General features: G+C 40.2%; 1 protein-coding gene across 2 annotated transcripts; it reads right to left on the bottom strand.

The window, feature by feature from the left end:
* Nucleotides 1-1,372: 1,372 nt before the first annotated feature.
* On the bottom strand, nt 1,373-26,846 carry CALHM2 (calcium homeostasis modulator family member 2). Of its 2 annotated transcripts, none has more exons than XM_063434971.1 (3): nt 26,815-26,846; nt 8,495-9,090; nt 1,373-3,939 (listed from the first exon to the last, which is right to left on the bottom strand). In XM_063434971.1, the coding sequence occupies exons 2-3, from the start codon at nt 9,035-9,037 to the stop codon at nt 3,523-3,525; spliced, it is 960 nt and encodes a 319-aa protein (XP_063291041.1). In that variant the 5' UTR covers nt 9,038-9,090; nt 26,815-26,846; the 3' UTR covers nt 1,373-3,522. The 2 variants fall into 2 exon arrangements, with proteins under 2 accessions (XP_063291041.1, XP_063291042.1); XM_063434972.1 differs by lacking the exon at nt 26,815-26,846 and adding an exon at nt 26,788-26,806.
* Nucleotides 26,847-27,499: the final 653 nt, after the last annotated feature.

The following is a 27,499-nucleotide window of genomic DNA, read 5'->3' as shown; positions in this document are numbered from 1 at the left end:
TGTTCCTTTAACATTGTTATAGTGACATTACATTTTAACCTTGCCTCTAACAGAGAAAGCAATAGTTAAAAAGACAAAACATTTTAAAAAAGGAATGGAGATAGAGAAGTTCTTACAGCGCTAAATATAAAAGTGAATATAATATCAAAAATATTTTTTACCAGACTGTTCTGTGGACATTTTACTCAATAGTTTTCTGTTTTAAGCTATTTTAGTTCCCAACGCCCACAGCTTGTGACTCATAGATTATCTCAGCAACATTTTACTTTCTTTTGCCAGTCATCACGGTTTACATTTTTAAAAGTAAAAAAAAAAAACACAAAACATGTACAGTGTTATACACTAGAGAGCAATTTTGAGGAATTCAAAGTAAATTTCACATTTTAGGTGAAATAGAGGAGTGGGAATAAGTTTCAAACTCAAAGATTTTGGATAAAAATCTAAATTTCAAATGGTTTTGGAATAGCTCTGCAATTTACTGAGAGAAGAAGGCAATGCCATAAAGAAAGAACAGAATTTGGACAATATTTCCAAATATTTTGGTGAAAAACGTGCAACTATTTTGTTCATTCTCTCCAAGAGAACCTTGGTTTTCATGAAAAACGAGGCTTCCTCTTTTCCTCTATCTGGGGATGATTTCATAAAATTCATCCTTTAAATAAAAACAAAACATTTTTACAACCAACATAAAACATGCATGAAAAAAATGAAACCAGGTCTTACCTGAACAACAGGTCTTCCATCCACTGCTGTCATCTTAACACAGTTCCAGTCCACTTCCTCTTACGATAAGGAAATCATTACGGACCAGCAGTGAGATCGTGGAGGTGGCTGCAAAGGGACCGGGTCAGGAAATTACCTTCTCCTGCACCCTGAGCCAAACAGACACCTAGTGGGGCAGTCACAATCATGGGTCTTTGCAAATTATGCAGAGACCCTAGACCAGAAGTGGACAACCTTCAGCATGCCAGGTGTTCTGGTCCACATCTCCCCTGATGCTTTGCCAGCATCTATGGCCATAAGATATGGGAAATGTAGTCCATATGGAGTACCAAAGGTTGCCTACCACTGCCCCAGACGGTGATAGTCCTGCAAAATAATTCAACCGGAAACAAACAGCATTTTTTTCTTTTGACTAAATTTGCAATGCAATCATCACGTGTACTCTTCTGTGTACTATACTGGTTTATATTGGCATGTGAATTCTGACTCTCTTACTTACTTTCTTTACTCCACGGACAGAAAATTTGAGAACTTCTAGTATAGATCACAAAAAATTATTTATTTATTAGAAGTAATATTTTACTTTTCTTTTTTTATCAGGAAGAAGGGGGAATAGAAAAATAAATTCACTGATAAATTTGCTGCGAAAAATATGAAATATTTTATTGTAAAACTTGCATGCATTAAAAAAAACAAAAAACATATGTACAAAATTTATAACGAGAAACATACAATTCCTGAGGTTTTAACAGTGTTATTTGCAAAACATCATTAATTTTAGTGTTGCAATGGCGATACTGTATGTATGCCACATGCACACGTAAACGGTTAAAGACACTCTAGGCAGAAGGACAAATATGGTTTATAATAAAGTTAATTATAAAAGTACCAGTCTTAACATGAACACAAAAATACAAATGGATCTTTCATGTCTAAAAGGGAATCTCATCAGGTGTCCCTAACCAAAGACACTTCTGTGCAGCATAACGGGAAATAAATGTAACGTAAAAGATTTAGCCCTGCTGTGTTCATCAATTTTTAATTAAAGAGATCAAGCCGAGAAACTGCAAAAGGCATATACGAGTAATATTACAATTTTCAATGAAATTAGACTGAGCATAATTGTATGTGTGTCATACAGATTGCTCCCGGGGAGGGTTAAGGGAGGACACGCCGACAGTGCCAAATCCTGGATATAAAAAAACTGATACAACAACAAGAATAGGAAAACAACATGGAAACTACTTGCAAAAGATAAACATGCAGATATTTATTTTATATATTCAGGGCCATTTACTAAAGTGTGAATTAAAAGTGACTTTTAGATTTAAGGGTGGAGTAGCCAAACTGACTTAGAGAACTTTTCCCAATTTGGCTATTTTGCTCCTATATCTGAAATTTACTTTGAATTCTCAAATTGGTGAATAACAATGATTGTCTTTCTAACGTAATATAGATATTGGAAAGTCCACCAAGATGTGTACATTTAAAAGGCGCCTTTATCAAGGTCTCTAAAAAGAATTCGGAGGCAACACGTGGTAGTTTGGAAAAAGGAAGAAAATATAAATAATCATCATGACCTGATTGGGAGCTTGTTAAATATTGTTCCTGTTATAGTTTGACATGAAGGCAAGGTTTTAATTATAGAAAAATATTTTTTTTTTTAACCCAAGTGACTTTTTTTTACTAAATTCCAAACTGTGAGGAGTTCTCTTCGGAGCCGATTATATTCAGATGAATTTTTATCGCTCAGCATTTTCTTTTTGCCAGTTTGGACCTGAGAAGCCCTTGACTGGTCCTGAAGTAAGCTTGAGGAGCTGTTAATTGGAACTCAGATACAATTAGCAGTTAACAATGTTTTTTATAAAGTTCAATCTGAATACAGCTGAAATAGGACCAATTAAGCTTTTTTAATAAATACCTTTGTTTGTAACGCTGGAGTGGCATATTGGCAATTTAGATTAATGCCAACCACGGCTCTCCCCTCCAAAAAAAGACAATTCCTTGACACATCTCTGCTCCACTCGCTATGAGATCATCTCCACAAATCTTCTCTTGGCCAACAGAATGCTTCTCATAGAGATACGCGGGACGCAGGACTATGAGAAGCATTGCTTTACATTTTGGTTTGGGTACAAAGCGGACAGGAAGAGTAACCACCCTCTGGCTATCTGACAATGGGGAGACACTTTTCTGAAGTGCTTTAGTGGTTTTCAGTGTTTTGTTCTTTTTCATATTTATCTCATGCATCCATACCAATATATTGTCTACCACAGAGAAGGTCAAAGGGTAAATTAACCACTGTTGTAGCATTATGTCAAATCATCATAGAGGCTAGACACCGTTGTGGACCTTCTGGCCACACTTGATCTACACGTGTACCCTCTTAGAAAAGAATGTCTGTAGTTTATGAAAAGAATAAATATATTTATATATTATCTTATCAGAAGTATTCTCTGTGTGGTGTTAGTGCGGAGTCATGCTGTTCCAAGTTTAGAACCTTTTTAAAGCAGTCATTTAGTCATTCATCCCTAGCCAGGAACTGGAGTCTTATAGGACATGTTTAATATCTCAAATATCTGCAGCACATTGTCCGTTGCAAGATATGTAAAGAGATAACAACTTGTGAACATTTTACACTCAATAGATGGTGTCTCTGGATTCAAAGTTCCGATGACCAAACCATCTCTTCATTTGTCCCACCATGTCATCCCATCAACACCATTACCTTGGTTACCAGTGATTAGCCCCGAAAAACATGAAGTACGCTTGGTTAAGAAGTCAAGTCCATGAAAAGGTTTACACTGCAAGCAGTGCCATTTCACGTCCATCCGGATCCATACCATTCCCAATTACTTTCTTTGCCCATTTGTGGAGACGGCTGTACAATGGGAAGCCCTTGTTTTCCCGGTACAAGTAGACACCAGTAATTTCATTCCACTGAGGACTTGTCTGTGTCTCATCCACTGGGTAATCATGGACCATTTCCTTCTCATCTTTATCCAAAGCAACAAAGCCAAAGAACTGCTTGACATTACTGGCTGCTAAGACCTTCGCATGGACTTCAGCTGTACGATTGAAAAGATCATTCTCACAGCTCCGGTATTGAGCCCAGTAGGCCTCCTGATGGTGACTTAAAGGTGAACAACAATGTTGCAAACATTTGACCAAAAATATTGTCGATGCAACTATTCCAATCACCATCCATCCAAGGAACTAAAGGAGAAGGGAAATAAATGATTTATATTATGTAGAATTACAAAATATAATTTGCATTTGAAAAAAACTGGCCAATACAGATTTATGTGCAATTACATGGACAACAGTCACATTTAGGCTCAAAGCTAATTATTAAATGTTTTAAAACCAATCAAAAAAGATTTCCTATCCAACTGTAGACGACAAACAAAATTGTCCAATATGGCTTCAAAACTCTATATATTTCATAAAGAAAACAGCCCTCAAAAACAGTGGATGTGTGTCCTTAACCCCAAATATTGTTATTGGACTATAATTTTTCTGTTATTATAAAGAAATGAATGTATTAGTCCAGCAGCAGCCTTGGACAATCTTGGTTATAACTGAAACATTTATACCAGCAGATCCTGACCACAGAATTATTTACTTTGCGAACAAAGTAAAGCAGTGCAACGACACTATGGATTAGTGTTTTGTGTGTACATTAGTACATTTGCAAAAAATGGAAGTGAGAACAAAAATTAACTTTATTTTAGGCTTAAAAATTTTGTTTTGTAATATGTATAAAAATAACAGACACTTTTAAAGTATCTTAATTACACCACCATTCTGCAATATTTGCCAGTAGGAAAAAATAAATAAAATAAATGTAAAAAAAAAAATATATCACCATTTGAAAGTATACATTTAATTGTACCCTCATTTTGCTTTAAACGCACCTAAAAAAAGAATACACACACAGAAACTGTACAAAAATAACAAAAGTGATTAACCTATGGGTTAGAAATGCCATAGCTAAAATATGCCTCACTATCACTTGTGAATTAAACACACGAGTCTGTTAAGAAAAACCATGCTTAAAGGACCACTATAGGCACCCAGATCACTTCAGCTCAATGAAGTGATCTGGGTGCCAAGTCCCTCTAGTTTTAACCCTGCAGCTAAAAACATAGCAGTTTCAGAGAAAAGTGGCTGTCTCACTGACAGCCGCTAGAGGCGCTTCCGCGATTCTCACTGTGAAAATCACAGTGAGAAGACGCTGGACGTCCATAGTAAAGCATTGAGTAATGCTTTCCTATGGGCGGTTTGAATGCGCGCGCGGCTCTTGCCACGCATGCGCATTCGGAGCGGATGTCGGCAGAGGGAAGAGAGTTCGCCTGAGAAAGGTAATTGGCTGAAGGGGTTTTAAACCCTTCAGCCCAGCGGGAGCAGGGACCTGAGCGTGGGGGAAACCTAATGACCCTATAATGCCAAGAACACGAGTTTGTTTTCCTGGCACTATAGTAGTCCTTTAAGTAAGGCAGAATAGAGCTTTAAAAATTTAATTATTAAAGTGGCTTTGCAGGGGACCCGCCGGATCAAGATGGCGGTGCCAGCAAGGGACAGGTTCAGCTAAGTAAACTCACTTTTACATGTCTCCCCCAGTGATGTCACTGTCAGGGGGTCTATGTGAATTTGGCAAAGTCTCCAGACAGTGACAGTCGTGCTTTAATAGCTTGTTGATCAAAATGTGATTACACTGTTATTTGGAGAGTTTGTCCGAGTTTGTCCGAAATCGACTAGACAGTTTCCTGTGTTACTTTTACTAATGTGCTAAATACCTCCTGTACTCTTCAAAGTTGGTAGCATGTGACCGTTGTAGAGGCTTTTTACAACAAAAAGTGTGTTAGGTTGGTGACAGTAAATTTCACATTCTATTGTTAACAAACAAGGACAGACGAGGTACCACAGGATATTACACAGAGCAGGTGGTGGGACATTAAGTCACTTTGTTGACAAAGTAACAATTCAAAATAAAATCTCTGAGACACATGACAAAATGTTAAAGATTTAATAGATAAATGAGATATTGTGAAAAACTTAGACTGCAGCTGAATTATTTTCAAAAACACAAAAAGTGCACAAATTTATAGAACAATCAATGGCACCCAGTGCTGAGCATTTAAGAGTTTTATAACAGCATTATTTGAATGCCTAAAATTGTTTGTATGAATATATATATAAAAATATATATGTATATATACACAAACATACATATACACACACACACACACACACACACACACACATACACCCAACCTATAACATTTAACCTACTCAAAGTATTTAATGTACCTATACAAAAAGTAAAAAGGGGTCAGCTTGTGCATTTTAACATGTATATTCTGGTTTATCAAATTCTGAAAATGTTAACGAATCCATGCACAGACAATCTGTTCATATCTTCTGACATGATTTCCTGGTGATTTAAAGATGAAAGTGATACAGACTATGCAATGCTATTTTTACCCATGCGCTGCACGCTTGGTGGAGTTTCGCAATCAGATTAACTCATGTAAGTACCAGACTAGTGGGCATAATGACGCTGTGTTTAAGGATCATACTTTTTTTTATATTTATCTTGTACTCATATATACAAATAAAGACTTATTTTTACTGCATGTCCTGACTTAGATTTTATCTAGAACTGCTTTTATCTTAACCCCTTAAGGACCAAACTTCTGGAATAAAAGGGAATCATGACATGTCACACATGTCATGTGTCCTTAAGGGGTTAAAGGAAAAATCTTTAACAAAACAAAAGTGGGTTTCCTCATTAATTGGGTGGCTATTTTTAAGCTCTTTGATCAGAAGCAGAGCTTATCCGAACAAAAAACATGCAGAAAAGCAAAAGCTAGATAGAGTGTATTCCTGGATCCTGAAATAATAAGCAAGCACAGAGCGTTAAAAAAACAAAACAAATACAAATCTACACTTGCAGGTAAGGGGTGATTCTGACTAGCGGGCTAAGGATGACCGCTTTTGCACAGGTAGAGGAAGCCAGGAAATGTACTAAAATGAGTTATAATAAGTTATGTATGCACTATTAAATATTGCAGACACAGGCTCTATTATGCACAACCTTATATTTTCAGTAATAATAAAAAATGATGACAGTTTCCCTTTAAGCAATACGCAGAATTCAGGAATGTTCTGAATAGCACACAAACAAAATTCTACTGTATATCCCAAAAGCACACCACAAATCGCAAGAGATATAGCTGATACATACCTTTACCAGGTTTTTTTTTGTTTTATTTAATAAGCCGACAATTAAAATAAGTAAAATATGTCCAATGCAAGATATAAAGCATTTATAAAAAGGTTTAAAAAAAACAAAAAAAAACAAAGGTCACATCTGCTGGCGAGACAGAAAACACCCCAAAAAGAAACAAACTGCAAACTCTAATGTAAGCGTTTAAGTAACAGAGGTTTTTTTTTGTAGTGCTGTTTTATAGCCATTAGGTGTAAGTTCAATGGACAACCTCTTATGTAAGTTCTACACTAACAGTTACAAGGCTGCTTTTAACTTAAAGAAAAAATGTTTTATAAGACAGAGATGGGATTCCTTATTACATAGTTACATAGCTGAAAAGAGACTTGCGTCCATCAAGTTCAGCCTTCCTCACATTTGTTTTTTGCTGTTGATCCAAAAGAAGGCAAAAAACCTAGTCTGAAGCATAATTTTGCAACAAGCTAGGAAAAAAAATCCTTCTTGACCCCAGAATGGCAGTCAGATTTATCCTTGGATCAAGCAGTTATTACCCTACATTGAAAGATTATATCCTTGAATATTCTGTTTTTGCAAGTATGCATCTAGTAGCTGTTTGAACATCTGTATGGACTCTGATAAAACCACCTCTTCAGGCAGAGAATTCCACATCCTGATTGTTCTTACAGTAAAAACCTTTCCTTTGCCTTAGACGAAATCTTCTTTCTTCCAGTCTAAACGCATGACCTTGTGTCCTATGTAAAGTCCGGTTTGTGAATAGATTTCCACACAATGGTTTGTATTGGCCCGAATATATTTGTATAATGTTATCATATCCCCTCTCAGGCGACGTTTTTCTAAACTAAATAGGTTTAAATTTGTTAACCTTTCTTCATAGCTGATATCTTCCATTCCTTTTATTAATTTTGTAGCCTGCCTCTGCACTTAATGCCATAATATCCTTCTTTAGAACAGGTGCCCAAAATTGCACAGCATATTCAATATGTGGTCTTACCAGTGATTTATAAAGAGGCAAAATTATATTCTCGTCCCGAGAATGAATGCCCTTTTTCATGCATGACAATACCTTACTGGCCTTGGCCACTGCTGATTGACATTGCACATTGTTGCATAGTTTATTGTCTATAACAATTCCCAAGTCCTTTTCGTGTGTTGTTATCCCTAATTCGCTTCCATTAAGGGTATACGTTGCTTGTGTATTCTTTACGCCGAAGTGCATAAGTTTGCATTTTTCAACATTAAATTTCATCTGCCATTTGAGTGCCCAGTCCCCCAGTCTATCTAAATCCCTCTGCAGCAAAGTAATATCTTGCTCACATTGTATTATTTTACAGAGTTTTGTGTCATCTGCAAACACGAAAACATGACTTTCAATGCTGTCATATTGAAACCTCTAACACCCAGTGGCATCATTACCAGCACAAATGGTCAGGGAGGTCCATGTCCAGCTACAAAGAACTGAACTTTTTGCCACTACAATATAAAATATATAAATTGCGTACACATAAAACAACATATTACCTGAGATTCATACGTTAATCTTCTTATTGCATCTTCTCTAAAGGCCAAAATGTTGGTTGAGGCATCCTTACAGGGAATTCTGGCCATGACATTTGGTCCGTAAAAATTAGTTACATCTGGAAATGACAAAGGATTAAGGAATTCACTCCTGGAACAAACATAGGCTTCTCCCCGAAGCAGTGAAATCACAGACCAAGTGATGGGAGCCACCATTGCCCGTCCAACAACAGATCCAAATAATAAGAATGTTGCCGGAGCAGAACAGTTCTTTATCCCCCTTCTTCGACACTCCGCTACCATATTCCACATGTGACTATTTAGCATTATCCCAATGAGAAATAATACGAGGGCCGGGACCCCAATAGCAGCCAGTCCATACAAGTAATTTCTCTCTGGAGAGCAAGGGCAATGAAAAGCGACCACTGAGAATAATTCCTGACTGCCCACCGTTCCGAGGGCAACGAGTCCATTAAATATCATAACATCTTTGCTTTTAAAAAAAAGAGCGAGGAATTTAAAATTCTCGGCTATGAAGGCCGCCATTGTATATCTTTGGGTTTATGGCGTGGTTGCTTGAGAAATGGTAAATCTTCACTCTATAGAATGCAAAAAGGGAAACAAAAAAAATAGTTAATTATTTAACTGGCATATAATATGCTACCCACAGACTATCTGCGCTCTATTTATACCCAATCTGGTGCCCGCAGCTTCCCTAGTTACTCTTGTTTCCTGTTTGAAATTTAAATGCAGTAAATTAGACAATGAGATCATTCTGACAATGGCTGTGACACTATATAAGCAAATTAAGCTGAATTAGGGTCTCCAAATACTTCTGGGAACCAAACAGTCTCTAAATTGTACCCTTTATTAGTTTAGCCGGGGTTTATTGTATTGTAACACTGATGTAACATCAGTATTGTAACAACATCTTTATCAAGGTTATTTACTAAAGGAAGAATTGCTATCAAATTCAAAATTAATCTCACATTTAAGAGCAAAATAGTCTGTAAAATAAAAAAAACACTTTCAAAATAAATTAGAAAAGCCAAAGAATGTTATTATAGGGTATTTTGAGCCTAACTGCAGGGACATTTGTAAAGGCCCAATACTGAAATGACATTAGGTATATGATGGAAATAAATTGTTTTACCTATGCAATGCTTAGTGAATATTCCCCTAGACATACAGAGCTATATATATATATAGGTTACAGGGTGTCCGTCTCATGTCCTGCTTTCTACTTCTGTATTTATGATTACATAGCTTAAGTATTACTGTATACATAGCTTGAAAGACTGGATGGTCAGTAAGCCTGATTATAATACAAGATACTAATGCCGTGAAAGGGTTAAACTCGCATTTTTTTTGAAACATACAATATTTTTCTGTTCTTGTGTCCTTGAGGTTGACACCAGCTTTCCCTGCCTTTTCTAAACATCCTGCTTGAAAAAAAGAGCATTCCTTCTAACCTCATGACAGTGGCTTCCCCACACTAGATTTGTGACCAATTATCACCTTCACCACCCGCCATTTCATTTTATTTTCCTTCTAACACCTGCACGTTTTAATTGGGTCTCCAAAAATGTTCCAGAACTGCTGAACGCTGCTGGAGAAAGTCTCACTCTGCACCTGACTTCATCCACTATAAATTTATGCTGCGCTCCTACACTCTGGCTCTTTCCTCTGCAAAAGTAAATTACTTCAATACCCTCATAAGCACCATGTCTCACCAACCCAAACGACTATTTCACACTTTTAATGCTCACCTTCGCCCTGTTGTTCCCTCTCCCTCTACCACCCAGTCCGCCTCAAACTTTGCAACTCACTTCACTGAGAAGATTTTTACAATCAGGGAACAGATCTCTAATCTCTCTCCCTCCCCTTCCAATACATCAACCATTGTAGTAGGTGAAGTTCTATGCTCATTCGCACCTACTATAAGGGAAGAGGTTTCTGCTCTGCTCCGGTCCTCCTGCCCCACCACCTGTTCCCTCGATCCTATTCCCTTATATCTCATCCGCACTCTGTATCCTCTCACTAAAATTTTCAATCTCTCCCTTTCCTCTGGCACATTTTCTTCACCCTTCAAGCATGCAACCATAACGCCAATTCTGAAAAAGCCCAACCTTGACCCCAACTCCCCATCCAACTACCGCCATTTGCCTCCAAGAAAGTTGTGTATGCGAGATTGACAGATTCCTTGAATCCAACTCTTTGCTTGACCCGCTTCAGTCTGGATTCCACGCTCGTCACTGTTGAAACAGCTGTGACCAAAGTATCCAACAATTTAATCGCTGCTTAATCTCGTGGCCATTACTCTATCCTAATTCTCCTTGATCTCTCTGCTGCCTTTGATACTGTTGATCATCAACAGCTTCTTCTCATACTCCGTAAGTTTGGTCTACGGGATACTGCTATTTCCTGGTGCTCCTCCTACCTCTCCCAGCGCTCTTTCAGTGTTTCTTTCTCTGGCTCTGCCTCTTTCCCCCAACCACTCTCTGTTGGCATTCCCCGAGGTTCTGTCCTTGGTCCCCTACTGTTCTCTATCTATCCAGCCGCTTCCATCTCAAAAACATAGCTCGCATCAGCCCTTATTCTAGTAAATGTGATTTTTATTGGTGTTTGGTACATGTTATAATTCCAAAGCATCATATATATGTAACAGTTAAGCAATCAAACAATGAGACTCGCAGGTCTCAATATAGACTGTAACTATTGGCACGTTAAATTTGCTTATGTAGGACTCACAGGTCCTTCAGATCATTTTACGATATGTTCACATCGGGTTTATAAACTCTCATTAGGGTTATATTATTGGACGTATGTGTCACTTTTGGGGAAGCAGTCACAGTATGGGAAGTGGTCTTGAGTGTATTGGTTGGGTGTAGGTATGTACAAGTTGTGTTTATTTCTCAGATCTCCGAGTTTTGTGTCCCAGTCCTTATGTTTGCAAGGGTGTCCGTTCCTTTCTGCTGTCTCCTAATTTATTGTTTATCATGCAGGTGCATCCGCCCTTATTTAAACCCGAATGCGGATAACGTGCTGGTCCAGGCCAATGTTCTTTCTCACTCTGGCTACTAAAATCCCCTTCTCAGTGGTCTTACGTGTTCCCAGATTGCACCGCTGCAATCAATAATGAATGCAGCGGCGAGGCTCATTTTTCTGTCCACCCGCACCTCCTCCCTCTGTCAGTCCCTACATTGGCTTCCAGTTAGATATAGGGCTCAATTTAAGATTCTGGTGCTTGCTTACAAGTCCCTACATAATGCGGCTCCAACCTACCTATCATCCCCTAATACACAAGTATGTCCCGTGGAGGCCCCTGCTCTCTGCCGGAGATCTACGTATGTCCTCTGTCCGTACTCCCACATCTGATGCTCGCCTCCAAGACTTCTCCAGGGCTGCACCTCTTCTGTGGAACTCCCTTCCCTTCTCCGTTAGACTTTCACCCAGTCTCCACTCCTTCAAAAAATCTTTGAAAACTCACTTCTTCAGGAAAGCATATCATTTAAAAACTGTTAGCGTGGTTTCATTTTCACCCCCCAATACCCCTTACTGAAACTGTCAAAAATAACCTACTAAGTTCTCATTGAATACCTAACAACCTAATTCATTACCCCTACTTATACCCAGGGCCGGCGCTACCATAGGGTGGCACAAGCGGTCGCCATAGGGCGCACGGATCCACGGGGCGCAAGTAATGTCAGAGTGACCGGCTGTAACGAGAATATACCCCCACACGCAGGATCCAGCTAAACAGAAGGCAGTACAGAGGTGAGATACGTCTACCGGACCTTAGAATGGCCGGACTCGACGTATATAGGAGAAGTACAGAGTCAGGAACAATCCGAGGTCAAGGGCACAAAGAGACAGCGTAAACGAGGACAAGCTGGGGTCTGGTACACAGGAAACAGCAAGCCGGCAAACAGAACAGACAAGGATAAAGCGCAAACGAAGTCAGAATACAAAGCCAAGGTCAAATACGGAGGAACACAACTGAACACAACAAGCGCTAAAGGGAACTGAGACAGAAACCACGATAGGGCAAGGAACTAAGGGAAAAGGGTAAGTATAAATAGGCTCAATAGGCTCAAAATAGGCTCCTGTCACTTCCACACCCCCAAAAGGTAAGTGTATGGGGTGTGTGGGATGACAGGGGCCAATGGGAGCCTTTTGGCAATTTAGGCTCCCACTGTCTCTTTAAGAGCGCCCCCGAGACTTGCGGCGCGCTCTTAGATTCAGGCGGGACATGTGACCGCATCTCGCGGTCACTGCCCGTCTTCCTGTCTGAAGCGTTGGATGAGCCGCGCGCGGCTCGTGCAGCCGCAGGACCGCGCGCGGCTTGAAGAGAGGACCGCGGCCGGCCCCTGGGAAAGGTGAGTAACGCTACAGTACCCCCCCCCCCCTGAGGACACGCCCTCCGGGCGGGCAGGACTAGGTCGGGCAGGAAAACGTGAATGGAAAGAACGCTCAAGGCGGGGAGCATGAACAGTATCAGCAGAAATCCAACTGCGCTCCTCAGGCCCATAACCCTTCCAATGTACCAAGTACTTAAGCCGACCCCTAAGGAAACGAGAGTCAAGAACAGCAGACACTTCGAATTCCTCATGACCCTCCACAGAGACAGGAGGAGGAGGAGGAGCATGCCGGGTATAGCGGTTGCATACGTAAGGCTTCAACAACGAGGTGTGAAAAACATTAGGTATGCGCAGATTCTTAGGCAGACCCAAGGCATAAGAAACGGGATTAACCTTATGTATAATACGATAAGGACCAATGAAGCGGGGAGCCAATTTCATAGAAGGCACCCGGAGGCGAATATTCCGCGTGGAAAGCAAAACTCTGTCCCCCACAACATAGGAAGGAGCCGCTCTGCGATGCTTGTCAGCCTGAGCCTTCTGGCGAGCAGCAGAGTCAACCAAAGAACGCTGAACCTGCTCCCAAGTATCACGCAAACCAGCCAAATGCTCATCCAGAACTGGCATGCCCTGTGAGGAGAATGCAGCCGGGAGAACAACGGGATGCTGGCCATAGACGTAAAAAGGGCTTTTGCCGGAAGAATCATGAGTGGCGTTATTCCGAGCAAATTCAGCCCAAGGAAGCAGGTCAGACCAATTGTCCTGATGGTGAGACACAAAACAACGGAGGTACTGCTCCAGAGACTGGTTGGTACGTTCAGCAGCTCCATTAGACTGGGGATGGTAAGCGGAAGAAAACGAGAGAGAAATACCCATTTCAGTACAAAAGGCTTTCCAGAACCTGGAAATAAATTGGCTACCCCTATCGGACACAATAGATAAGGGAATGCCATGTAACCGAAATACTTCTCTAGCGAAGATAAGGGCCAGTTCCTTGGATGTGGGCAACTTGCGAAGAGACACAAAGTGAGCCATTTTGGAAAACCGGTCAACTATCATCAAGATGACTGTGTTACCATTCGAAGGGGGTAATTCAACAATAAAATCCATAGATAGGTTGGACCAAGGTCTCTCGGGAACGGGTAACGGATGCAACAGCCCACAAGGAACTCTACGAGAGGATTTCATACAGGCACAAGTAGTACAAGCACTTATATAGTCAGTGACATCCTTTCGTAAGGAATCCCACCAAAAATACAGAGAAACAGCTGACACTGTTTTGGAAATACCAGGATGTCCAGCAGTCTTAGTATCATGATATAGTGACAGAATATCCCGTCTCTCGGGAACGTCAACGAACAATTTATCATTAGGCCTCTCGCTAGGTGCCATGCTTTGTTTCGCTTGTATGGCCTGCAAGAGGGACGAGGAAATAGACAATACAGTAGTTGCTATTATCCTGTCTGGGGGAATGACAGGAGTAACATCAATCTCCTGTTTGTCAATAGTTTCAAACTGTCTGGACAGAGCGTCCGCTTTAGTGTTCCGATCACCTGGCCTATAGGTGATTATATAATTGAAATGGGACAAGAACAGTGACCACCTAGCCTGCCTGGAAGACAATCTTTTAGCTTCGCTAAGGTAGGACAGGTTCTTATGATCCGTAAATATGAGGATGGGATCCTTAGTGCCTTCTAACAAATGTCTCCATTCTTTGAGTGCTAAAATGATAGCAAGGAGTTCGCGATTACCCACATCATAATTCTTCTCTGCTTTGGACATTTGTTTAGAAAAGAAGCCACAAGGATGCAATGGCTTTTCAGGAGACTCTCTTTGAGATAAAACAGCACCTACCCCGATATCTGAAGCATCAACTTCAAGTATATAGGGCAATGAGGGGACAGGATGCTGTAAAATAGGTGCAGAGGCGAACGTAGTCTTAAGGAAGTCAAAAGCTTGAAGTGCCTCGGTAGACCAGACACGAGTATTGCCATCCTTTTTTGTCATACGAGTAATAGGTGCTACAATAGACGAAAAACCTTTGATAAAACGTCTATAATGATTAGAGAAACCCAGAAAACGCTGGATGGCTTTTAGACCTTGCGGCAGAGGCCATTCTATGACAGCAGCGAGCTTCCGGGGATCCATACGAAAACCCTTAGCGGAAATCAAATACCCCAAAAACTGGACTTCGGATTGGTCGAATAGACATTTTTCTAGTTTACAATAAAGACCATTAGCAAGAAGGGTCTTCAGAACGGTCGTAACATGTCTGTGATGAGTGTGTAAGTCTGTAGAATATATTAAAATGTCGTCCAAGTACACAATAACAAATGAGTGAATAAAGTCTCTTAAGACATCATTAATAAATTCTTGGAATACTGCTGGGGCATTGCAAAGCCCAAATGGCATGACGGTATACTCATAATGACCTGACCTAGTGTTGAATGCTGTCTTCCATTCGTGGTCCTTTTTTATACGTATCAAATTGTATGCTCCTCTAAGATCTAGTTTGGTGAATACCGTAGCCTGTTTGAGCCTGTCAAACAATTCTGTTATTAATGGTATAGGGTAAGCATTTTTGATGGTGATTTTATTAAGACCCCTATAATCAATGCAAGGTCTTAAATCACCTTCTTTTTTTGATACAAAGAAGAACCCCGCTCCAGCCGGAGAAGAGGATCTCCTAATAAATCCCTTGTCTAATGATTCTTTGATGTATTCCTCCATGACACGGTTTTCTTGAACCGATAGAGGGTACACCCTGCCCTTTGGAGGTATAGTGCCAGGCAACAAGTCAATAGCACAATCGTAGGGTCTGTGAGGCGGTAACTTGTCAGCCTCTCTTTTATCAAAGACAGTCTTTAGAGATAAATACTGAGAGGGTATAGTCGTAGACAAAGGAGGAATGGTAGGAACATTAATAGTATTCACAGGCGTGACTTCAATAGTACAAGACTCGTGGCAGGCTTCACTCCATGATTTTATCTGCCCTGTCTCCCAGTCAAAAATGGGATTGTGGGCACGTAACCATGGATACCCTAACACTAACTGTGAAGAGGGAGAGGTGATGACCTGGAACCGAATGGCTTCATAGTGTAAAACCCCTGTGTACATGTGTAACGGTGCAGTCTCATGGGTAACTACAGGAGAGATTAATGGTCTACCATCTATGGCCTCAACGGCCAAGGGTATCTCCTTCTCTCTGATGGGAATGTTGTTTTTCTTTACAAAACCAGAGTCTATAAAATTTTCAGCTGCCCCGGAGTCAACCAGAGCGTATATGTTTTCAACTATACAATTCTCTCCCATATGTAAAGAAACAGGGAGAAGCAGTCGGTTAGGAGGCAATGTAGGAGACTTAGAAATCACACCCAAGGCCAGTCCCCTATAAGGTCTTAGGTGCGAGAGTTTTGCGGGAGCAAAGGACATTCCTTTACCATATGGTCTCTCTTACCACAATATAGGCAGAGTCCCTCCCTTCTCCTATGTAATTTCTCAGTATCTGAGAGTTTGGCAACCCCTAATTGCATAGGTTCCTCTTCAGATACTTTAACATTCTCCGGTATATTAGCTCTGGGGTGAATAGGTGTAACAAAACGTCTTTTCCTGTTCTTAGTATAGAGCCTGTCACAAATCCTATTATCTATATCGATGAGGTAGTCAATAAGGTCCTCTAAGGCAATAGGAAGCTCCTTAGCTGCTACCTCATCCAATATAGAGTCTGATAAACCTTCCATGAAGGCCGTAGTTAACCCATTGTTGGTCCAATCTACCTGTGAGGCAAGGGTACGAAAATGAATAGCGTAATCAGCCACAGACCTAGAACCCTGTTTGACTCTCATTAATGCTCTTGCGGCATTCTTAGACCTTTTCATAGTATCAAAGGTTCTGCGAAAAGCTGTAAGAAAACAGTGAAAATCATGTACCATAGGTCCATTAGCTTCCCAAATAGGATTTGCCCACTCAAGGGCTTTATCAGTAAGTTGGTGCATAAAGAACCCAACTTTAGACCTCTCTGTGGGAAATGAACGTGGATACATCTCAAAGTGGAATTCTATTTGGTTAATGAACCCTCTGCATGTCCCCTCCATACCTAGGGGGAGGTGTTAAATGGGCCGAAGCATTAGGCACAGTCGATACTTCAGGAAGATGGGGTGTAGGAGGGTTAGGTGTGGTTGCTGGAATGGTTCTAGCTAAGAGCGTCTGGAGAACCTGGGCTATCTGATCCATTCGGTGATCCTGCTCTACAAATCTAGCCTCATGGGACGCCATCTGTTGAGCTAAATCTGCGGGGTCCATGGCCCTATCGTAATGTAACGAGAATATACCCCTACACGCAGGATCCAGCTAAACAGAAGGCAGTACAGAGGTGAGATACGTCTACCGGACCTTAGAATGGCCGGACTCGACGTATATAGAAGTACAGAGTCAGGAACAATCCGAGGTCAAGGGCACAAAGAGACAGCGTAAACGAGGACAAGCCGGGGTCTGGTACACAGGAAACAGCAAGCCGGCAAACAGAACAGACAAGGATAAAGCGAAAACGAAGTCAGAATACAAAGCCAAGGTCAAATACGGAGGAACACAACTGAACACAACAAGCGCTAAAGGGAACTGAGACAGAAACCACTATAGGGCAAGGAACTAAGGGAAAAGGATAAGTATAAATAGGCTCAAAACTAATGTGATTGGCTCCTGTCACTTCCACACCCCCAAAAGGTAAGTGTATGGGGTGTGTGGGATGACAGGGGCCAATGGGAGCCTTTTGGCAATTTAGGCTCCCACTGTCTCTTTAAGAGCGCGCCCGAGACTCGCGGCGCGCTCTTAGATTCAGGCGGGACATGTGACCGCATCTCGCGGTCACTGCCCGCCTTCCTGTCTGAAGCGTCGGATGAGCCGCGCGGCTCGTGCAGCCGCAGGACCGCGCGCGGCTTGAAGAGAGGACCGCGGCCGGCCCCCGTGGAAAGGTGAGTAACGCTACACCGGCGGGAGCACGGAGAACTCCGCTCCCGCCGGTCAATTTCTGCAGCTGGCTGGGAAACGTGCAGCCACTGAGGAAAGGGGGCGGAACAGCGAGGAGCGACCGCGGCAAATCTCTTCCTGAGCTGCAGGCCGCTGGGATATGTGACATCAACCACATATAGTGTGGTTGTGTGTAAGAGTTAGTGTGTGTGTGTGTAAAAGACTGTATGTGTGAGAGACTGTGTGTGTGTTACAGCCAGTGAGTGTGTATTAGCAGTGTGTGTAAGAGACTGTTTGTGTGTCTGTTAGAGCCAGTGAGTGTGTATAAGCAATGCAAGTGTGTAAGAGACTGTGTGTGTATAAGTGTGTGTAAGCAGTATGTGTGTAATGGTCAGTGTGTGTGTGTAACGGTCAGTGTGTGTGTGTCTGTTAGAGCCAGTTAGTGTGTATAAGCAGTGCAAGTGTGTAAGAGACTGTGTGTGTGTAAGCAGTATGTGTGTGTGACGCAAGGGGGTAAAGAAAAGTGGGATGAATACACAAAACACATAAAAAATAATGCCAAACAGGGGATATACAAAAAGGGAAAACAAGAGAAAAAGGTGGTAAGATGCACAAAAGGGGCAAAAGAATGGGTAAGAGGGGCAAAAGTGGGAATATTAGACAGACAGGTGAAGATACATTTTGGGGGCAGCAAAATGTGTCTTCGCCTGTGTAGACAGAAGTCCTTGCACGGGCTCTGCTTATACCCTTTGTGTCACTATACCCCACTCTCTCTAGCTTGTAAGCTCATTGAGCAGGGCCCTCAACCCCTCTGTTCCTGTGTTCCATTTCTCTGGTTACACCTACGTGTCTGTTAGTCTACCCATTGTACAGCGCTGCGGAAGTTGCTGGCGCTATATATATATATATATATATATATATGAGATTTACTACGAATTAAAACCTTTGAATGCCGATTGATAATCCATGTAAATTGCCTTACTTCTTTGATTATTCCCAGCAGCTGATTACAGAGACAAAGGAAAGCAGAAATGTGTGAGTGCATACGTCCATGGCAGCGTAAGGGTTTCCAGACCCTGGTGTAAGGATTTCCAGCCTAACAGTATACTATTTTATACCCTTGTGCAGGATTGGTCACAGTAAGGGTCTTAGAGGGCACATGCTTAAAAGGAGAACTGTCACTAAACAGGATTTTATTGTGTTTACATATATGTTTAACAAACGTGTAATTGTGAGTTTTTGAAATATAAGCTTAAAGGGACACTATAGGCAACAGAACAACTGCAGCTTAATGTAGTTGCTCAGATGAGTATTGCATGTTCCTGTAGGCATTGTAATACCTAGGAACACCTATAGTGGCTACTACTCAATTCGGCTATTTTGGCCTTAAATTTGAAATCCACTTGGAATTCCTGACAATGAATGAAGGTTGTATGGGTGTAGCTGTGACCAATCATCCTGTAAACATTTAATTGCACTAAAGGGTAATCTTATTGTGAACATACTGCACTGAAAATATATTGTCAGATCAGCTTTTCATTAATGCACAAATCACCCTCTTACGCACAGTTAGAGTAATTTCCAAAAAAAATTTGTCTTCTAGTTCCACTGGTTACCATGGTGATTGCCCCACTTTAACTACTTTATATCACTTTTCTTTTTCTTTTTAAGAATACTTTGCTCTCCCTTCTTGTTTTTAAGATTTGAAACCACGTTGCCTGTGCTTTTTTGCTTTTAAATTAGGGTGGAACGACAAGTTACAGCAAAAGACAAGCTCCCACAAGTCACTTTCTCTGTCTCACGCATTACATTAAACCCTTAACCCCTTAAGAACCAAACTTCTGGAATAAAAGGGAATCATGACATGTCACACATGTTATGTGTCCTTAAGGGTTTAAACTGCAATAATTACCTTGCAGGGTTAAGTCCTCCGCTAGTGGCTATCAGACAGCCACTAGAGGGACTTCGGGGTTCTTAAAACACGAAAAGTGTTTTAAACAACGCTGGACATCCTCAAACTATGCATGAGGACCTCCAGTGTCGCCGGAATCCCCATAGGAAAGCACTGAATAATGCTTTCCTATGGGGAGGTCTAATGCGCGCGTGCTCATTGCCGCGCATGGCATTGGGTCTCCCCCGCCGGCTGACGTCGGCGGGGGAGGAGCGTGGGCGGAGCTATCCCTTTCACTGATGATAAACGGTGTGTTTAGTGATAAACTGTAAATAACTTTTTTTTTCTTCAAACTTTATTGTAGTGTTTGGGGGACTGCCTGACAACCCAGGTAGTCACCCTGGATGCAGATCAGCAGACCGCCAGACCAGTCATGTGATCGCAATGTAAACATGATCACAGGGCCCGAAAGGGTCGGACTGGCTGCAGGAGGACAGTCTGCAGCTGCGGCCTCTGCCCCTGAATTGCCTGCTTTGCTGACATCATCAGAAGTGGTAGTCCGAGCCAAACATGCTTTTTTCCATAGGATTGGCCGAGACTGTCAAGGACGCAGATCAGGGGCAGAGCCAGCAAAAGTCAAACACAGTCCTCATAGAGATGCAGTGAATCAATGCATCTCTATAAGAAAATTCAGTGTCTCCATGCAGAGGATGGAGACATTGAATGTCATTCACACTGTGCATCACTGCCCCAGGAAGCACATCTAGTAGCCATCTGTTGAGTAGCCAGTGGAGTTATTACTAGGCTGTAATGTAAACACTGCATTTTCTCTGAAAAGACAGTATTTACTGCAAAAGGCCTGAATGGAATGATTATACTCACCAGAACAAATACAATAGGCTGTAGTTCTTCTGGTGGCTATAGTGTCCCTTTAAGTCATGGGTAACTGGGGACTGCTGTGTTTTAGGATAACCAGATAAGGGACAATTGTCTTGAGGAAAATCTTTCTATTTTTGGGTGTTGATTTTTTAAAAGAGGAAAGGTCACTTTATACAGTATCAAATCTCTACCTGTCCTTTGAAGAGTTGTAGATAATATGCGTAGGTGAACTAAATAAGAAACCTTGGATAACACAAAATTAGATAATACCACAATTATTCTTTAGTGGACAATCAAAACTCCAACATTACTTCAACTTAATGAAGCGGTGTTGGTGTGCAGATACTATCCCTTTTTTTGCTCAATGTAAAACATTGCCTTTCAGAGGACGTTTTTGGCACACGTCACTGTTTGCATTTGTCCAAAACCGCGCTTCTTGTGATTATCAGCCAGCAACTAAAGGCTCTTCCTAATTAAATTGGGCAGTAGTAACATCCACTGGATGTTGGGCAAAAATAACATCCCCAGGACGTACTTGGAAACCAGAGTAATCGGATTGTACAATTCCTTGTTAAATACTTTGTTATTATTGAATACCTTCTACAAATTGACTTCACGTTCAGCATCACACACAGCATGATGACGTGAACGCTGTTAATGTATCTTATAAATAGGGTTAAATGCTTCCCTATTGCGACTGCAATATGTGCGCCATAGTTCTGATAACATCTCCGCAGCGCCTCTGATGGGACCACAGACCATCAGTATTAATATTCTCAAAATAGGTCAATTGGCTGCAGAGAAGAGATTCCCCTAACACTGGATTACTTGTGATTTTAACAGATGAGTTTTTCATTTTATTTTTATCTTAAGATGTATTATTTTTAATAAAAGCAAAAGATTAGGCTGTGACAATAATGGGTTAAAGCCCCTGCTATGTGAATACATTAACACCTGAGGCCAAACAGAAAACTTCTTGGCATGCAACCGTCTAGTATTACATACACGCACAAACCTGTGTGATTGAGAGATATTTGAGCAGTTACCTCGAAAGAAAAAAAAACACAAAACACACAATATGGCTTTTCAAAATAAACAGTCTGGGATTACACAGTTAGATATATGTACATACATCTGCTGTATTAGTTATCTCTATGGGTTTTACTTAATTTTTTTGCCGCTTACCTCCCCAGTGTCCCTATTTAGGAGAGACAGTCCCTAGTTTGGGCTCATATCCCTCTTTTTTCTATCTTAATGTTCCTCTTTTGTAGGATTTCAGTATTGTTGGAGTGTCTGAATTTCTACCAGAGTTCCACAGGAATAATCGTCACAAAGTGTATTTAAAGTACAATAAATATGTTCAGAATATAACACATTGTGCGTGTTGTATATGACAATTCACAAAGCAATGTGTAGGTGAAATGAGTTGTTTGGCTAAGCAGGATCTTTGTTTGAGTATGGCTTATTTCTAAAGACCTGATTTTCAAGTTAAATTCCAAAATAGTATAAAAAACAAACAATTCAAGAGCAGTCCATTTCTAAGTTTGCACGAACAATTGTTTTCTCAACAGAAACCCACAAAATCAAAAAGGAAATGGAAACCTAGCTACGTCACACCAAAACTAGCCATGACTTTTCCAATAATCAATGCACCAAAATCTGGATTGTTTTGTTGGATTCTCGATTAAGAAAAGGTCACACCGAGCATTGTCACATCTTTGCAATATTGCATAACCTTAGCTGCAGCAAATCTCAAAATATGGAGAAATGCACCGATTTAAGGGAAAAAATCTGCAGCTCTAAGACAGCCCCTAAGAGCTGTCACTCAGAAGGCAGCCTAAGCAGTTTGTTATTTGTCCATGTTGTGAATTCACAATGCGCATGCACAACTTGGATTGGGCTCCCTCCTTTCCCGGAAGCTAGAACCGAACGACTGATTGTATATGTTTGGACCTTAGTTCTGCTGATTGATTCACGTAGTCCAGTTCATTAAACTATGAACGAGGCGATGTGCAAACTGCTTGCGGCCCAGGTAGAGCAGTTCCACTCATCCGAAGTAATAAACTATTTATCCCATAAACCCCTACTAGACTTGGGGAAAGAATATATGTCCTATAGAGTAGATAAACACATTTGAATGGAGATCTCTGCTGTTCTGCATTACCAAATTAATATATATATATATATATATATATTACACAAGGTTCGTCTACATTAAAAAGGTATTTATTAGAAGGCAACAACACAATACTATAAATGTATCACAAACACACTGCCCAGACCCACGGAACAACAACCCTTTTTAATATATATATATATAAAATGATAGATAGCTCTTGCACTCCAACTTATAAAAAATATATACCTGGTACTCTGGTCGCATGAATTTGCATGTGTCCTGATGAAAGCTCCGTAGAGGAGCTGAAACGTTGACTGGGTTTGAAAATAAAGAAGATTCATTTAGATTGAAAACCTTGGAGTGCCGGTATTTCTTTCATGATCTCACCCACGGTTAGGCCTTCACATCTAGTAATGGCTCACTGCTGCAAGTTCAACATCACATCCACCAAGGAAGAAAAGGAAGCAACAGACAGTAACAGTTCAACATGATAAAAATTAGCCCACATCTGCTCAGTAGCACAGCCAAGAAGGAACAGGAAGGAATGGCAATAGGGGGAAGTGGTTATCTATTTCCTGACTTGTAAAGGTATTGAATGACCTAATTATCAAAGGGTAAAGCTTATCCCTCTGTAAGAAAGGCATACATGAGCTTGGTCACATGACCATTGGTCACCATATTAGCTTGATGACAAAATGTCACCTCATCTGCCTGTAGCTGTAGGCAGATCCACCAAACTGGTTCATCTGCAGAGAATTTTAAACGGCAAGTATCGATTTTATTTTTAATTAAAGTTTTTTGCATGTTTAGTGTCTTATCAATAATACATTAAAAGATAGGACACCATCCCCAAACACACGCTATAGCTCTTCTTTAATATCTTTTTCCATAAAATACTATTTTGAATGCTCATGGAAAAATATGTTTGACCATAAATCAATCCTTTCTGACGTTATAATGGAACTGCTGGTAAGCAGAAATACAGTAGCACTTTAGCAATTCAATCAACAAATCAGAAAGCAAACACAAAGGCGCAGGTGCAAAGAAGGGATACCCAGTCCTCATATTTAATGGCAATCCCATTAAGGTTTTACTACAACAGAGTGGATGAAGTAGCATTCTTACACTGAATGTATAGAACATTTCATTCTACAGTGTTCTACAGCAAATGATTGTGCTACACACACACACCTCTAACTGCTGTCAGTGTGCATCTCTCATAGTTGGTATCTTATGTATTAGAAAGTAAAAGCCCATAGCACCCAACAGTCATGGATTTGGCAGGCCAGTCTTGATTTGTAACTCCTGTCTTGCCGCTCTTGGAGACACCATAGTATTTATCTTTAACGAGGGCATCATTAGACGAGCTCTCCCTTTGCGAAGCTCATGCCAGAGCAATGTAATAACCTATGGTGGGAGACCTGATTTGGGAGGCATGCCAGGCTGTACCCCTCTTCTATCCAGTCCAGCCCACTGTGTCACCCTCACGGCTGGTCCCACACCATGTCCTTCATTCATACCACTATATGTTAGGAGGTATGGAAGTATGTGACTTTAATACTTAGTAGTCATCTATAATTAAAGTACTAACCCTCCTCACACCCCCTGTTATTTTAAAAGTTTAGTTTCCTTTAAATCGTTGATAATCTTCTTATCATTACAAAGCACTGCAGAGAAACACATGATCTCATCCGGATTTTCCAAGTAGTGACACACTACTATCCAGGCTTAATACTTTACTTCTGTGTCCTAAAGATAAAGGACTTCTTTTAATGTAATTTAAGAGTTTATTACACTACAACAGCATGCACGTCAGATGGAATCTAATGTAAATGGACTGAAGGAATTTAACTGATGGAGAGATGTGGCAGATTCAGCCAGGTTAGGGGGAGACATGATTTTATGGGAAAATAGGACATTACACTGACATAGATCAAAGTCAGTTTAAACTAAACAGAAAGAGGCACAATCAGTCGACACAGGGCAACATTTGCTCTACAATTAACCCCTTAAGGACACATGACGTGTGTGACACGTCATGATTCCCTTTTATTCCAGAAGTTTGGTCCTTAAGGGGTTAAGCCAGACTTCACAAACTGACATGAAGTCTACAGACCCACCAGACAGAATAAATGGGCAGCTATTTTTACAGAGACCTGTTATACACCTTTTGGTTCAAAGGCTCAGACTTGAGAATGGTTAAGACTAATTAAGGAAGATTCACTTAAAGCCTTTACAATCCAATATTGACTACGTTGGCATATCATTTAGATATTAGCAAAGTTGTTTACTAAAGTGTTAAGTGTCGCAAATTGAAACGTGAATTTCTAAAATTAAGGCCAAAATAAGTCAAATTAAAACATTGATTTAGAGGATTTTTCAAAACTTGTCAATTGTGGTCTAAAACCTCGAATTCACAGTTCTGTGAAAAACCCAGATTGTTTATTTAAACAACACCTGGATATATTGTATATCATCTGAAATATGCCAATAGCAGGCCTGGATAATATTGTGGTAACGACTTATGGCTTTGAGAAATGTGGTGAATTGGTAAATAAAAAATGTAAGCATTTTTATCAATAGCAAAACTGAGAAAATTTCGATACATCTGAACGTGGATTTTTTTGACAGTCGAAAGCCAAATACGTTCAGCCACTTTAAAAACATCAATTTTTATAAATAAAAAAAAAATAGCCAGTTTATTTTTATGCATATCTCTCAGAAAAAGAAAACGGCGCCATGAAATCCTTCGTAACGTTGATAAGGCCCAATCATCAGAAAATTATGGTAAAACTTAGATCCAATAGCAAAGTGAATTTTCTGTGATTATAGCCCAGCTGGGAATTTCCAAATCTGTTTTTTTTTTGTTCTAAAGCTTGCAATTCAATTTTTAAAGTCAAGCTAGCCAGCCTAAATTTAGTAAGTCTGACTTCAATTCATGACGATTCTTGTTGATGTATGAACCCCATTGTGTGCACTGACTCACAAGTGGAAATACAAAAGTCCTTTTACTTTACGAATTATACAATTTTTTCAGTAGTATAATTAACGGTTTATTAACACACCAATGAAAGTACCAAAAATACAAAATTACCATCAACCTTTTTGCCAAATATAGCAATTTATTAACCAATGCATTCCCTAACAGTACCCAGCCCAGTCTTCATATGAAATAGGTGATTATATGTAATACATAGTACGGGGCCCTAGGAACACTATGAAAGCGAAGGCACAGAAGCATGTGTCTTTTCTACACTAATTACAGCTAAAAAGTCAGTGTAGTCCCCTATATGTCATTTACAATTACATAAATCAAGGTAAAAAGTATCCAGTGATAAAACCAAAATAAATAAAAACACCAGCATATAGCAAACTATTTTACTTTGGTGTTATGTGTTTTTGTAAGGTGTTTAAATACAATTAAATAGAGCAGCAGACTTGCAATTTGCTGTAAAGATTAGATTAAAGGGGAGGAAAGCTAAACATAAATGGGGGAGACTTTTCATTTTGCAGATTTTATTATTAGAGCAGAGCTTAGTAGTAGTGGCGTGGCCTTTGGGATTGAGATTTCCGAAAATACATTGCCACTGTTCAAACTTAGTATACACCTGGGAGAGGGCAAACTGCAGACCTCTTACCTCTCCCAGAACTACAACTCCCATGATGCCTTGACAGCCTTGAAATAGACTGTCAGTGACTTGTAGTTCTTCTACAGTTGGGGGGGTCTACATTATACCCCCCCCCCCCCCCCCCACATCACACTGTATTTTCTATCTAATGCATGTCAAATATCAATATTTTGCAATTGTACAGCATTTTTTTATGTATATATATTTTTTTTACACAATCTCATAAAGGTTTTGAAATATCAGTCTATTTTCTTCACTAGCAAAGTACTTTCAGCTGTTTGGAATGCTGGTAGGAAAACTTGAAACATGCAGATTTCTCTAAAACCCTGGGGAAAGAAATGTGCATTTTTTTTTAAGTTGTAGAAATTAGTCTTCTTTACATAACTTTTTATTTCTACAGTTCTGTAAGAGTTCCCCCCCCTCAAATGCCAGACAGTATACAATGCCTTTACATTATATTTAAAGATTCCAGGACTTACTGCTACCCTGCAGATCACACTCACTCCTCCCCTGCAGCATGAGACTGAGTCTGTCCTCTGCTGAGACAAGGGAGAGGGCTCACAGTGACGTCAGCATGGCTTGAAGCCCAGGGATACTTAGAGGGCGTGGTCTAAGAAATAACATGGAGGAGGGGGGATAAGGAATATAAAACTCATTTTATGTCAATACTAAAAGCAAGAGTTTCCAAAACATTGATTTATTCTCAGGCATGTGAGAAAATATCCATTTCATGTTGATGCAATTCTCAAGGCATAACATCCCTTTAATAATTTATATTCATAGAATATTCTCCATATCTATAGTCAGTCATAGAATATTCTCCATATCTATAGTCATAGAATATTCTCCATATCTATAGTCATAGAATATTCTCCATATCTATAGTCATAGAATATTCTCCATATCTATAGTCATAGAATATTCTCCATATCTATAGTCATAGAATATTCTCCATATCTATAGTCATAGAATATTCTCCATATCTATAGTCATAGAATATTCTCCATATCTATAGTCATAGAATAGTCTCCATATCTATAGTCATAGAATATTCTCCATATCTATAGTCATAGAATATTCTCCATATCTATAGTCATAGAATAGTCTCCATATCTATAGTCATAGAATAGTCTCCATATCTATAGTCATAGAATATTCTCCATA

This window comes from Pelobates fuscus, chromosome 10 (genome assembly GCF_036172605.1).
Source record: "Pelobates fuscus isolate aPelFus1 chromosome 10, aPelFus1.pri, whole genome shotgun sequence".
Classification (NCBI taxonomy): Eukaryota; Metazoa; Chordata; class Amphibia; order Anura; family Pelobatidae; genus Pelobates; species Pelobates fuscus.
Note: the sequence above shows the minus strand (reverse complement) of the source record. Positions and strands in the feature narration are given on the sequence as shown.

Excerpts from the sequence above, each read along its gene's own strand:
- CALHM2 (XM_063434971.1), bottom strand. The coding sequence starts at position 9,037 with ATGGCGGCCTTCATAGCCGAGAATTTTAAATTCCTCGCTCTTTTTTTT. Across the intron at positions 3,940-8,494 it reads GATTAACGTATGAATCTCAG|TTCCTTGGATGGATGGTGAT; the intron begins GTAATATGTTGT and ends CTTCTCCTTTAG.